Raw genomic sequence first — 13063 nt, forward strand, 5'->3', positions numbered from 1 at the left:
GCTCTGGAAAGAGCTGTTGTTTTTCTTCAGTTTCTCCCTTCCTACTAGAAGCTAATCCTCTCTAGCCCTCAGCAGCACATCTGTCCCTATGTCTACAAGTTGAAAAATGACACGAAGATGGCGGCCGCTATTCTTATAAATTGGAGGTCACTATGTTGTCGTAGTTCCTGTCCCACCTCCCCTGCACAGTTATTGATGCAAAAAAATGCGCCAGGGAAGGTGGGAGGGGATACGAATTTTTACTGCGTATGCCGCGTGGTATTCGATTGGAATCGAATACCTCGAACGGCCTGATATTCGATCGAATACCTATTCGTCCGAACGGCATTCGCTCATCTCTAGCTGCCACAGATCGCCCTATATTTATAGTATAGATGATTCCATGGTTTTAAGCATGACTAACAAGGATCATATTATATAGAGATTTGTTGGCTTTTATGATTTAATTTTAGTATGATGTCTGTTTGATCTTCATGTATATATTTGTATGTTTTTTAATTTTAAGAAATGTTTGCATGTGAAGAAAAGCTTCATATAAGCTTGGAACGCGTTGTGCAGTTGTTTTACCAATAAAGGATTCGAGTTTACCTATCTAGTCAGTTTCCTATGTATAGAGCAGTGAACATGAACCTTCACTTCTAGCCATGTGGCCCTCCTTTGGTTTGTTACTATCCAGTTTCCCCCGAGATTAGCTTGTGAGCCCCGCTACCACTGTCACCTTTGATGCTCAATATTGGTGTTGTGACACTTCACAACATCCGAAGGTGAGGGACCAACTAATCCACTGAAAATTGCTTTATCTAATATTTATATTATCATCACGTTTGGCTAAACGGATCTGCACTATAGCACGCTCTGTGTGCATGTATTTTTCTGTCTGCAGGTTCCATGCCGACACCGTGTGGAAAGCAGATGGACCCCATTAAAGTCTGTAGGGTCCGTGTGCTTTCATAAGCTCACCGCTTGCCAATGCATTCGGACTCCCCGAACGGATTACCAAACGCAGATGTGAACCAAGCCTTACAGTGTTAAAAAACAAGTTGGGTTCCCAACCTGTGTTGGCATGGAATTTTTTATTTTAATCCATGCATCTATACCATTGTAATGTGAAAACAGAACAGGACTGGACTGTCAAGTAAGAGCAGTACAACCATCCTATTATTTAATGCCTTATATTACACACAACTACCCTGTTTCCCCGAAAATAAGACACCCCCCCCCCCTTCACCTTCTGGATCACATACAACCGGCAGTCATGCCGGCACTCCGCTAATTGTTCCCCGCTTTGTTTGCCAATTGTTCCCCGCTCCAGCCGCTGCATAAAACATCCCCCGAAAATAAGAGAGGTCATATATTTCGTTAGATAATTAATTATAAGAACATGTCTTATTTTCGGGGAAACAGGGTACAACTCCAGAATAGATTGCAATTACTAAATAAGTCTAGACAAATCCATACTGTGAATTTTTACTAAATAAGCCTAGTAATAAGCAACTATAAGACTACACTGCTTTCCAAATTATTATGCAAATTAGATTTTTCCGTGATTTTCCTACATGGTCAATGAAAACGACAGTCATTTCAGATATTCAAATGTTATAGTATAAATCAAGTTTTATTCAACAAACCTTCCAATATTTTTTTATTTATTTTTGCAAATTATAAAAATCAAAATCCACAGTTCCAAATTATGAGTTTCTAAGGATTTTATAAGTTAAAAGACCTGAAAATTGTCAATTGTTTAATTTGCAGAATCAAGAGGTCACATTTACTTAAACCAAAAGCTGCTTCAATCAAAATCATCTTAACAGGCCAAGTTAACAAAGTTATGTAATAACTTTGGACCCCTTCTTTGATATCGCCTTTACAATTCTTGCATCCATTGAACTTGTTAGCTGTTTGGATAGTTTCTGCTTGATTTTCTTTGCAGGATGTCAGGGTGGCCTCCCCGAGCTCCTGTTTTGATGTGACCTGATTAGAGATGAGAGAGCACTATTCGAATCTGCCATTTCAAATAGCATGCTCCCATAGGAATGAATGGACGAAGCTGGCGCGCAGGGGGTTAAGCAGCCGAACGCCGGCTGCGTCCATTCATTCCTATGGGAGCGTGCTATTCGAAATGCCAGTTTCGAATAGTACTCGGTCATCTCTACACCTGATGTGACCACCCTCAAAGATCTTTTGCTTGGGGATACTCCAAGAGTTCTAAATAGGGTTGTGGTCAGGGGAGGATGGTGGTCAAACTATGATTTTCTCTTTTTTTATGCCCATAGCAGCCAGTGACAGCTTGAGAAGGTGCATTGTATGCATGAAGATGATTTTGCTGCAAAAGAACGTTTCTTTTTATGCAATGGAAGTAAGTGGTTAGTCAGAAACTCTATCTACATTTTCACACTTTCGGGGGACACTAAAGGAGCCTACCAGTTCTCTCCCCATGATTCCAGTTATATTGGGACATGGTGCCTGCCCCCGAACCATCCACTACTCCATCCATCTGAACCATCCATGGTTTCACAACACTCATCAGTAAACAAGACTGTTTCAAAACTAGTCTTCATGTATGTCCAGGCCCACTGCAACCATTTCTGCTTGTGAGCATTGTTTAACCCCTTAACGGTCAGTAATAGTACGTCCTGGCAAGTAGCACGTTCGCGCTCAGGTCAGTACCATTACTGACCAGTAATGGCGCCGGCACAGAAGCTGTGCCTGCGCCATTACACCCGGCACTCGGCTGCATTACACAGCCGAGGGCCTGGACGAGCTGCCCCAGTGAACTGCCGGTCAGAGCTCCGCTCCGATCAGCGGTATTAACCCTCCCGATGCCGCGGAGCGTTTTCTGTGACATCACCCCCCCCGGGCACCCCCCGCGGCGAGATCGGGGGGTGCCCTGATGAATTTTATGCAGCCCAGGATCTGGATAGTGACCCCGGGCTGCTAGGACCTCTCTTACCTTGCTGTCCTGCTTGTGTTGCTGGAAGTGTGTCTATGCGTCTGCAGAGACACACTTCCTATATAGCCTGCAATACACGTGTATTGCAGGCTATAGTACTGGACCAGCAATCAGAGTATTGCTGGTTCAAGTACACTAATAGGAGAAATAAAAAAAAATGTGAAAAAAGTGTAAAAAATAAATAAACAAAGTGTGTGAAATAAATAAATTAATTAATAAAGCCCCAAAATTCCCTTTTTCTATAGCAAATGAGTTATTTAAAAAAACACCTAAAAAAATAATAAAAACAATGCATATTTGGTATCGCCGCGTCCGTAACAACCTGTACCATAAAACTAAAACATTATTTCACCTATATGGTAAATGTCGGGGGGGAAAAAACGGAAAAAAAACGCCGGAAATAATGTTTTTTTGCCATCTCACCTTAAAAATATGCTATAAAAAGTGATCAAAAAGTCATATGTACACCAAAATAGTACCAATGAAAAGCACAGGTTGTCTCGCAAAAAATAAGCCCTCAACCAACTCTGTCAATCGAAAAATAAAAATGTTACGCATCTCAGAAGATGGCGATGCAAAAAACATTGATTTATGTCCCCAAATGGGTTTTTGTTTGGCAAAATTACTAATGCATAAAAAAACCTATAAATGAGGTATCACCGTAACCGTACCGACCCGCAGAATAAAGTTCACATGATACTTATGCTGTACACCATGTGGAAAAACATTTAGAAAGTAAAATGCAATGCCAGAATTGATTGATTTCTTTTTATCCAGAAAAAAAAGAGTTAATAAAAAATAGCCAATAAGCTATAGGCACCCAAAAATGGTGTCATTACAAAATGCATCATATCTCAGAAAAATACAAGCACTCATATGGCCACATCAACACAAAATAAAAAAAATATAGCTTGAATGATGTGAAGACAAAAAAAACCAAAATCGCCAAAAGCGTCAGAAGGGGAATATATAAGCGGTGCAACCGTATATCAGGGTACAGACCAGTTTTGCAGCTTACAAGAAAAAAAACAATAGAAGAGACTCCCAAAGTGACCCCCCAATCATAGGAGCTACTGGGACATAATAGGGAACTTGGTGCTCCCAATGTCCTCCGCACCGCTTACATATTACCTCTTCACCATCCACTGTGCATTCATGTCTGGGATACTAATACTCACTACACCCCCTGATAAATTCTTTGAGGGGTGCAGTTTCCAAAATGGGGTCACTTTTGGAGGTTTCCCACTATTGTGGTACTTCTAGGGCTCTGTAAATGCAACATGGTATCTAAAAACCATCCTAATGAAATTGCTGCCCGAAATCCCTAAAGGTGCTCTTTGATTTCTGAGGACACGTATTGAGTCACGTTGCACAGTAGGGCCACATATGGGATATTTCTACAAACTGCAGAATCACAGAAATAAATATTATGGTATGTTTTGCTGTTAACCTCTTCATTGTTACGGAAAAATGTGGTTTGAAATGGAAAATGTGCATAAAAAGTGACTTTTGGAAATTTCACCTTCATTTTGAATTAATTCCTGTGGAACACCTAAAGGGTTAATAAAGTTCTTATATACAATTTTGAATAGTTTGAAGACTACCGTTTCAAAAATGGGGTCATTTATGGGTCTTTTCTATCATATAGGCCCCTCAAAGTCACTTCACAACTAAATAGGTCCCTAGAATACAAAATCTTGAAATTTTCTTGAAAATCTGACAATTTGTTACTAAAGTTACAAGCCTTCTAACTTCCTAGAAAAGTAAAAAGACATTGACGAAACAATGCCAATATAAAGTAGACATATGGGAAATGTTAATTAGGAAGAATTTTGTGTGTTATGACTGTCTGTGTTTTCACGAGAATAATAGAAACTTTCAAAATTGATAATTTTATGAAACTTTCAGTACATTGTCCGTTTTTTAACAAACAAACGCAAAGTATAATGACCAAAATTTACCACCAACATAAACTACAATGTGTCACGAAAAAACAATCTTGGAATCACCTGGATAGGTAAATGCATTATGAAGCTATCCTCACATAAAGTAAAAGACGTCATATTTGAAAAACAGGGTCTGAGCCTTAAGGCCCAAAGTACCCTGCGTCCTTAAGGGGTTAAGTGATCCCACAACTGTAAGCCTCTGGAGCAATTAATGGGCAATTAATTTTCCCATGGGGCCGCATGAGAAATGAGCGTGCCGTGACAAGCTCCACCCATTTTAGCTCCACCTACTTCTACATTGACTCTGCCCATTCTCAATCATTTTTCCATGTGCCCCCACAAAGTATAATCCTCCTACAGTCACCCGTACATTATACATCTCCACAGTATAACGTTTCTCTCCAAATGTCCCACAGTATTAAGTCCCTCTCCTGGTGCCCCAGTTTCAACTAGCAGAAACTAGAGGGGACATTAAACAGTGGGGGTAGTTAGAGGGGGACATTAAATTACATCTTTATGATTTAAGTCTGATTTGCATAATAATTTGGAACATGACGTATAGTCTACTTTGGTCCAAGAATGGTGGACTAGTGATGTTGCAGAAGATGGCTACCAGTCCTCAGTGTTGAACAAGGCAATCTAATAGAAGTGTAACATTATGACTCACATTGAAATCTTCCATGACGATGTATAATAGTTGGTGTAAGAACAAAATTAAGGATATGTTCACTGAGCTGCTTCAGCTTTAGTCTTCTAATGCCCTAGATACAAGATAAATGATCTGAATCATCCCCGAGACATTACATAGACAATGATGTGTGCAAAGCTCTATCCAGAGGTCGCACATTTCACGGAAATAGTCACATGGTTCTTTGTCTATTTGTCATCAACAGAAGACATGTCAAGATATGGAAATCTACAACATGTGGGATTATCCTGATGGGTGTATAAATACACTTGGCTTATATCCTGTAATGGGAATCTTTGTGCTTAGCTCATGTAATAATGCAGGGAGTATTGTTAATATCTGTGGGCCTCATGTACACGACCATACTTGGTATCCACAATTGCGGCTAAAACTACAGTCCCATACATTAAATGGGCCCATACACACAGCAGAAGTTTTTGCGGCTATGTGTCCAGGCCGAATTGAAGATTTGTAAAATATGGAGCAGGTCCTATACCTATCCATACCTGCAGCTCTGTCAATTCATTTTCAATGTATAAGTTCGTGAGAACCTTGGATGATAGCTGGATACCAATACATGTGACGTTCTTATACACTACTTTTCATGTCCTCATGAATGTGTGGTATTATATATCGCTACAAAGCAGACACTGCGAAGAGGGACCAAAATCAAGGCGAGCAGGAAGACCTCAGCCCGTCACATTTACTATAGGTCAAAGCAGAAATCTGTCGCGAGTTACAGCTGCCATATACCCCAGCCATTTCAATGGATTTTACAAAATGCTGCATTTTATGGTTGACCATTTCCCCCAGTGATGAAATCTCCAAAATGGTTGAAAAATAGAAACAGAATAAAAGTTAAAGTTTACCGAAATCACATATAACAATGAACTAAAACTAACATAAGCACTTTAGTTTTCTCCACATTTGAGAATACCTAATTTCTAAATATAAAAAAATAATTTTATCCTTCATGTTGAATGACTGAACCGCTCCTCGTCCAATTTTTATTGGTAGGCAAAATGGCGGATAATGTCAGACAATCGTCAAAATGTTATAATAAAAAGTTCAACTTGCCGTACATAAAAGATAATTTATACAGCTCTGTATATGGAAATATATAAAATAAAAAGTTACAAGTGTCAGGATATGGCAACGTGATTGTTTTTTATTTTTCAAACTTTTGGATTTTAATTTGGATTAAAACATAACAAGAACTTTATACATTTGATTTCACTATGAATGCACTGATATGCAGAATATAAGTAACATGATATTTATACCCATAGATTTTTTTTTATGCTACAGCCAAAAATCCATGTGAAAATATTCTGTAGTATGTAAATGGGGACAGAAATTAGTGTCAAATATGACATGGTTTCCAATGAATGAAGGAGTCTTGCCCAGGTTCTTCCTACCTGTCTCAAGGTCCCAATCTCTACAGCATACTCTTCGTCTAGGATACTAGTCCCTAACCAATAGCTCAGGACTAGCATGTGTCGCGCAACCCCAGCAAGTTATGGTGCCATGCCATGACTTTCAATGCAGGCAATACGTATCCGAACCAAACCTTAACAATTAGATAGTTATGGAATAATAGAACTAGTATAATATATATGTAGTAAATCTGCAAATGTTTTTGAGATTTAATAATTTATTTCTCCAATATTTTTTTTTAATTTAATGTGGCTCTGATCACCAAAGATGAACCTAGCTCCCAGTGAACAAAGGGTTGAGGACCCATGTAATAGGGCACTGTGACATCCCAATGGTTAATTTTCTTCCTTGTCAATTTGTTAATGGTAAGTTTATTGTATTGTTAATTATTCTTGAAGAAGCACTTCCATTTCAATGGTGTTTCACAATGAGGTATTCTCACATCACAGTGGGGTATTGTGATATCATAATGGGGTAATGTGACACAACATAAATTAACTGTGACATTACAGTGGGGCTTTGCAATATCATAATAGGGAACTATGACATGACACTGGTTAATTGTAACATTGCTGTAGGGCATTGTGATATCACAATGTCTAATTGTAGCATCAAAATGCCTCATAAAAACAAGGAGTATTTTCAATTATATCAGTGTCTAAAAGTCACCAGTACAGTTCAAATGTATTGTAAAACAGTTGGGTACAGTTGTTGGGTTCCTGATTTTTCACTCTGTAAGCCCCAAGCCATTTCCGCCCTGCTGGCTTATAAGGCATGATCCTAGACAAGATGTCACAGCATTATACCTCCTGTACCGGATGCAAACGTCCAGGCTGTGTTTATGGAGCCCTCTTAAGAAGAAGAGGAGAGATAGTGGCAGAGGTGACTGCATGCAGACAGGTATAACTTTTATTTTTACATTTTTTATGGCAGTTGGGGGCCTTATTACATGTGGCATCAAAAGAAACGTTAGGGGTAGAGATGAGCGAGTAGTTAAATACTCGATATTCGATATTCGTTTCGAGTAGCCCCTCAATATTCGACTACTCGAATCGAATATCAAATCCTATTATAATCTATGGGGGAAAAATGCTCGTTTCAGGGGTAGGCAACATTCGATCAAATTGAACTTACCAAGTCCACGAGTGAGGGTTGGGCTGGATTCTCCGAGAAGTGTTCTCCGTGCAGCGTCCCAGCGGCATCTTCCAGCTCTGAATTCTCTCTGCCAGGCATCGGGCCTGGGCAGAGCCAACTGCGCATGCCCGCACTACAAGAAAGTGGCCACTTACAGTCAAAGCGGCCATTTTCTTGTAGCACGGGCATGCGCAGTCGGCTCTGCCCAGGCCCGATGCCTGGCAGAGAGAATTCAGAGCCAGAAGACGCCGCAGGAACGCTGCGCGGAGAAGACTTCTAAAGGTAGGAGAAGAACCAGCGTTGATTGGCCGACTGTATAGCATTCGGCCAATCAACGCTGGTTCTGCATCTAATTTTTCCATTCGAATAGCGAGTGGTACTCAATCGAGTACAAGTATTTAAAATACCGTAGCATTCGATCGAATACCTACTCAATCGAGTACTACTCGCTCATCTCTAGTTAGGGGCATACGAGTATAAGATCATTTATATAAGTGGTCATTAGGGGGCATTATAAAAATAAGCGGATCGTTTATATAGGCAGTCATTGAGGGGCTTTATGAATTTAAGGGGATCATTTAATGTAAGGGGACATTATAAATATAAAGGGCATTATTTATATAAGGTGTCATTTGTACCATTAGGAACATAAGGGGGATAATTTATATTAAGGGTCATTAGGAGGGTGTTATTTATTTCAGGGGGCATAAAATAAGGGGGTAATTGGGCAGTATTACAGGGGCTTTCCATGTAATTTTTAATGATAGATTATTAGGGTAGATTATCCATCAATAAGAGATCATTGGGGGTCTGACACCTGTTTGAAGGAGACAACTGCTGATTATTTACTGTACAATGTGTAGAGGTGTATAGGACAAGGCTGTGGTTACATCACATGGCCACTGTGAAATAGGCAATATAAACAGAGAAGGGGTCATGGCGCTTGTACAACCACCACCGTCCCCTTCACACAGCCCCTTCATAGGTAGGTGGCACATTATTAATAAATGGCACTAGTGAAAAGGGTACATAAGGTCATTAATAATTTAAATATGCACTCAGGGGTAATATCCATTCTGGGGGGCAGGGTTATAGTATATATTTTATGATTCGGATAGCAGCAGGATATAGACTTTATATAGGTGAGGAAAATGTGGATCAGGTGCCTGGAAAAGTGAGGAGCCAAAGATACGTGTGCAGCAAATATTACAAAGACAGGTGACAACTGGTCGAAGTGGTCATGGCGGTACGGATAGAAGAGACAAGAAATGTGAACGATTAGCCAGAGACGTCACCTGTAAGTCACTAAATGCTTCTGTTCTACCGTATTCATCTAAATCACTATTAACTATATGGTCACTGTCTAGTGATAATATAGGTATACCTGCATTGGGGCCCCACTTTGACATGCTTGCCCCCTTCTGCTGATTCCCTAGCTACGACCCTGATTGCCACAGTTAGCTGTGACATCACAATAGGGCATTCTGATATCACAAAGGTTAATTATGACATCAGAATGGTTAATTGTGACATCAGAAAGGAGAAATAAATGAAACAAGGATTGAGATAAAATCCTGCGGAGAACTCTTCTCTGCACAAGTTTAAAACCGGCTGAACTCCCGTGGACCCCATTATGGCCTATGGAGTCTGTGGGTTTCCGTATGTAACTGCTTTTTAAGCAGACACGGTCTCTGTCTTTCGGTTCCCCATGGAGACCTGAACACGAGTGTGAACCTGGCGTTAGTGGTGCGGGCACAACTTCTCAAATGTCTGGGGACATTGACGTCAATCTATACTACTGCTGCTCCATCTGATGCAAACTGTGATTGGTCACCAAATGGCTGCCGGGGGCGAAGCTAAAGTGGAAATTGTGTTTTAAAAAATGTATGAAAACGTGCGATGTGTTTCGGAGAACAACTCCTTCCTCAGGCAGATCACAATGGGACTTTGTGACAGCAAAAAGGTTGTGACATTACTATGGTGCTTTGTTACATCACAGTAGTTATTTGTGACATCACATTGTGGTCACAAAGGGGTACTGTGACATCATAATGGGATTTTGTGACAATACAAAGGTGCAGTGTGACATCACAATGGTTATCTGTGACATCACAAAGGTCTATTTCAACATCACAATGGTTAATTGTGACATCACAACAGGAAGATACAATGGGCTATTGTGGCAAACTGGATTTAATGGTAAAGTCCATTATTGAGATGATCCATTCATGTACAAGACTGCAGACCTGTGGCTGTCTAACAACATAAAGGGGCACCCCAGGTGGTGGTATAGCAGGGGTGTGAGCCCTTTGCTGCCAAGGCCATTGTCTCTCACTACACCTCCTTAAATCATCATCATCCCTATGCAAACAGCTAAAAGCAGCGGCTCAGCCTCCAATCAGCGCCCTCGTCTCATCTCCCGCAGAGCTGGATGCTGATAAGACGCGGCCGGCTATTGGCTGGATGCTCTCACATTGGCAATTGGTTGTGAGCGGGGCTGCGCTGGATGCAGCGGGCAATGTTGTGTACGGTCCTCGGATCTCCCGGTACATCGGTGCACCTGTCCGCCAGCCACGGTGAACGGCACTGCTGCAAGGTATGACTAGTGCCCGCGTGATGTGACTGCCCATAGAGAGCCGTGTCATGTCAGCATCCCGACACAGCCTCATCCCACCAGGTATCAGTGCAGCTATTTGGCAGCTGGTGCGATCCTGCAGATGGGCCCTGCCAATAGATTGAGGCTGGCATCTGTCAGAGCTGCCCTGGTGATGGTGACATTGGGGGAGGAGGGGGCTGGAGATGCAGGGCAGGCTGAGGCTGCTGCTGCAGAGAGGCCACAGCTTGGTGCTGATGCAGAGGCTTGTTGTGATGTTGTGGTAAAATGGAGTCTTGTGTGTGTTGTAGGTGACATGAAGATCCAGCTCCTCCAGCAATCAGCAGCAGCTCCTAGAGCCCTTCCTGTGCCCGCCTGGGGTGCCATCCACTAGACATCTGCTATGGCTCTCTGCATCCTATTTCTGCTGGTGCCTGGCAGGCGTCTACAGATTGGGATCCGTCTTGGCCTGCAATAAGGCTCCTTGAAGACTGCTGCCTCCTTCATGGACTTCCTTCTCCTGGCCTAAAGCAGCACCCTCGGCCGCCTGGATCAGTATTAACAATGAATTTATCAGACAGAATGACAGATTTTGCGGATCAGACTCGATACGATTATGTGAACAGCACCTCAGTGTCTCACGTCGGCAATGGGACGTTGAGGGACATCCAGCAGATCATCCATACTGCCACGCTGGTCACCTGCACTTTCCTGCTGGTCATTATCTTCTGCCTGGGATCCTATGGGAACTTAGTAGTGTTTTTGTCCTTTTTCGATCCTGCCTTTAGAAAGTTTAGGACAAACTTTGACTTCATGATCCTGAACCTGTCCTTCTGTGACCTCTTTATTTGTTGCATCTCTGCTCCAATGTTTGCTTTTGTCTTGTTTTTTGACACCGGCAGTAATGTACCCGACGCGTTTTGCTTCACTTTTCATCTTACAAGTTCTGGATTTATTATTATGTCTCTAAAAACAGTGGCTGTCATTGCTCTTCATCGGCTGCGGATGGTTCTAGGGCAGCAGCCCAACCGGACGGCTTCTTTCCCCTGCACTTTAATGCTCACGGTTCTCTTGTGGACCACAAGCTTTACCCTTGCCACATTGGCTACACTGAGGACACGAAAATCTCGGATCTGCCTACCTATGTACAGCTTGATCAGTGGAGAGGGGAAAATTATCCTGTATTTGTATGTGATAGATTTCACCTTCTGTGTAGCCGTGGTGTCAGCCTCTTACATCATGATTGCCCAAGCATTGAGAAAGAATGCCCAGGTGAGGAAGTGTCCTATCATCACTGTTGACACCACCAGGCCACAACCCTTTATTGCCCCCGGAGTGGATGGGGTGCAATGTGCCGTCCCAGCATTGTATAGGAACCAGAACTACAACAAACTCCAGCATGTCCAGACTCACGCCTACACAAAAAAACTGAGCCAAATGCCAGTGCCAGCCAGCAGACTGCAGCTGGTGTCGGCCGTCAACCTGTCCACCGCAAAGGACTCCAAAGCTGTGGTGACTTGTGTGGTCATTGTATTATCCGTGCTGATCTGCTGCCTACCTCTAGGCATTTCTTTGGTCCAGGACGTGTTGACTAACAGCAGCAGCTTTATCCTCTACCAGTTTGAGCTTTGTGGGTTCACACTGATATTTTTGAAGTCTGGATTGAACCCATTTATCTACTCTCGTAACAGCGCCGGCTTGAGGAGGAGAGTGCTGTGGTGCATCCAATATGTCGCCCTTGGGTTTCTATGCTGCAAACAAAAAACAAGGCTGCGTGCAATGGGCAAAGGCAGCCTGGAAGTGAACAGAAACAAGTCCTCTCACCACGAAACCAATTCTGCTTATATGTTGTCTCCAAAACCCCAAAAAAAGTTTGTTGACCAAGCCTGCGGCCCAAGCCATTCAAAAGATAGCATCCTGAGCCCTAAAGGATCCGGGGGGCACCAGCACTATGCCCAAAGCAGTTCAACCCCCATTAATACTCGCATTGAACCCTACTATAGCATCTATAACAGCAGCCCCTCCCAAGAAATAAGTACCCCCAACAGCCTGCAACCAGTCAACTCCACGTTCGGATTTGCCAAATCGTATATTGCCATGCATTATCATACCACTAATGACTTAATGCAAGAGTGTGAGACCACGTCTGCCAAGCAGATCCCTGTGCCATCTGTCTGACAGTGAGACTGTAATATGCATCTTGTAAGCATTTCTAACTTGTTATTAAACTTGCCATAAAAGTATAGGTTTACAATTTACAGTTTCATAAGTATTAGAACTCATGTACGAAAAGATATTTTTCATATAACTTTATT

At 42.0% G+C, this 13063-nt stretch overlaps 1 protein-coding gene across 1 annotated transcript; it reads left to right on the top strand.

Moving 5' to 3' along the window:
* Window positions 1–10639: 10639 nt before the first annotated feature.
* GPR75 (G protein-coupled receptor 75) lies at window positions 10640–13063 on the top strand. Its single transcript, XM_075267570.1, has 2 exons — window positions 10640–10751; window positions 11060–13063. Exon 2 carries the CDS (start codon window positions 11313–11315, stop codon window positions 12924–12926), a length of 1614 nt encoding a protein of 537 aa, XP_075123671.1. The 5' UTR covers window positions 10640–10751; window positions 11060–11312; the 3' UTR covers window positions 12927–13063.

The sequence above is a fragment of the Leptodactylus fuscus genome, chromosome 3 (assembly GCF_031893055.1).
Source record: "Leptodactylus fuscus isolate aLepFus1 chromosome 3, aLepFus1.hap2, whole genome shotgun sequence".
Lineage (NCBI taxonomy): Eukaryota > Metazoa > Chordata > Amphibia > Anura > Leptodactylidae > Leptodactylus > Leptodactylus fuscus.

What these genes read in the sequence shown, in the direction of transcription:
- GPR75 (XM_075267570.1), top strand. Translation starts at nt 11,313, where the DNA reads ATGAATTTATCAGACAGAATGACAGATTTTGCGGATCAGACTCGATAC.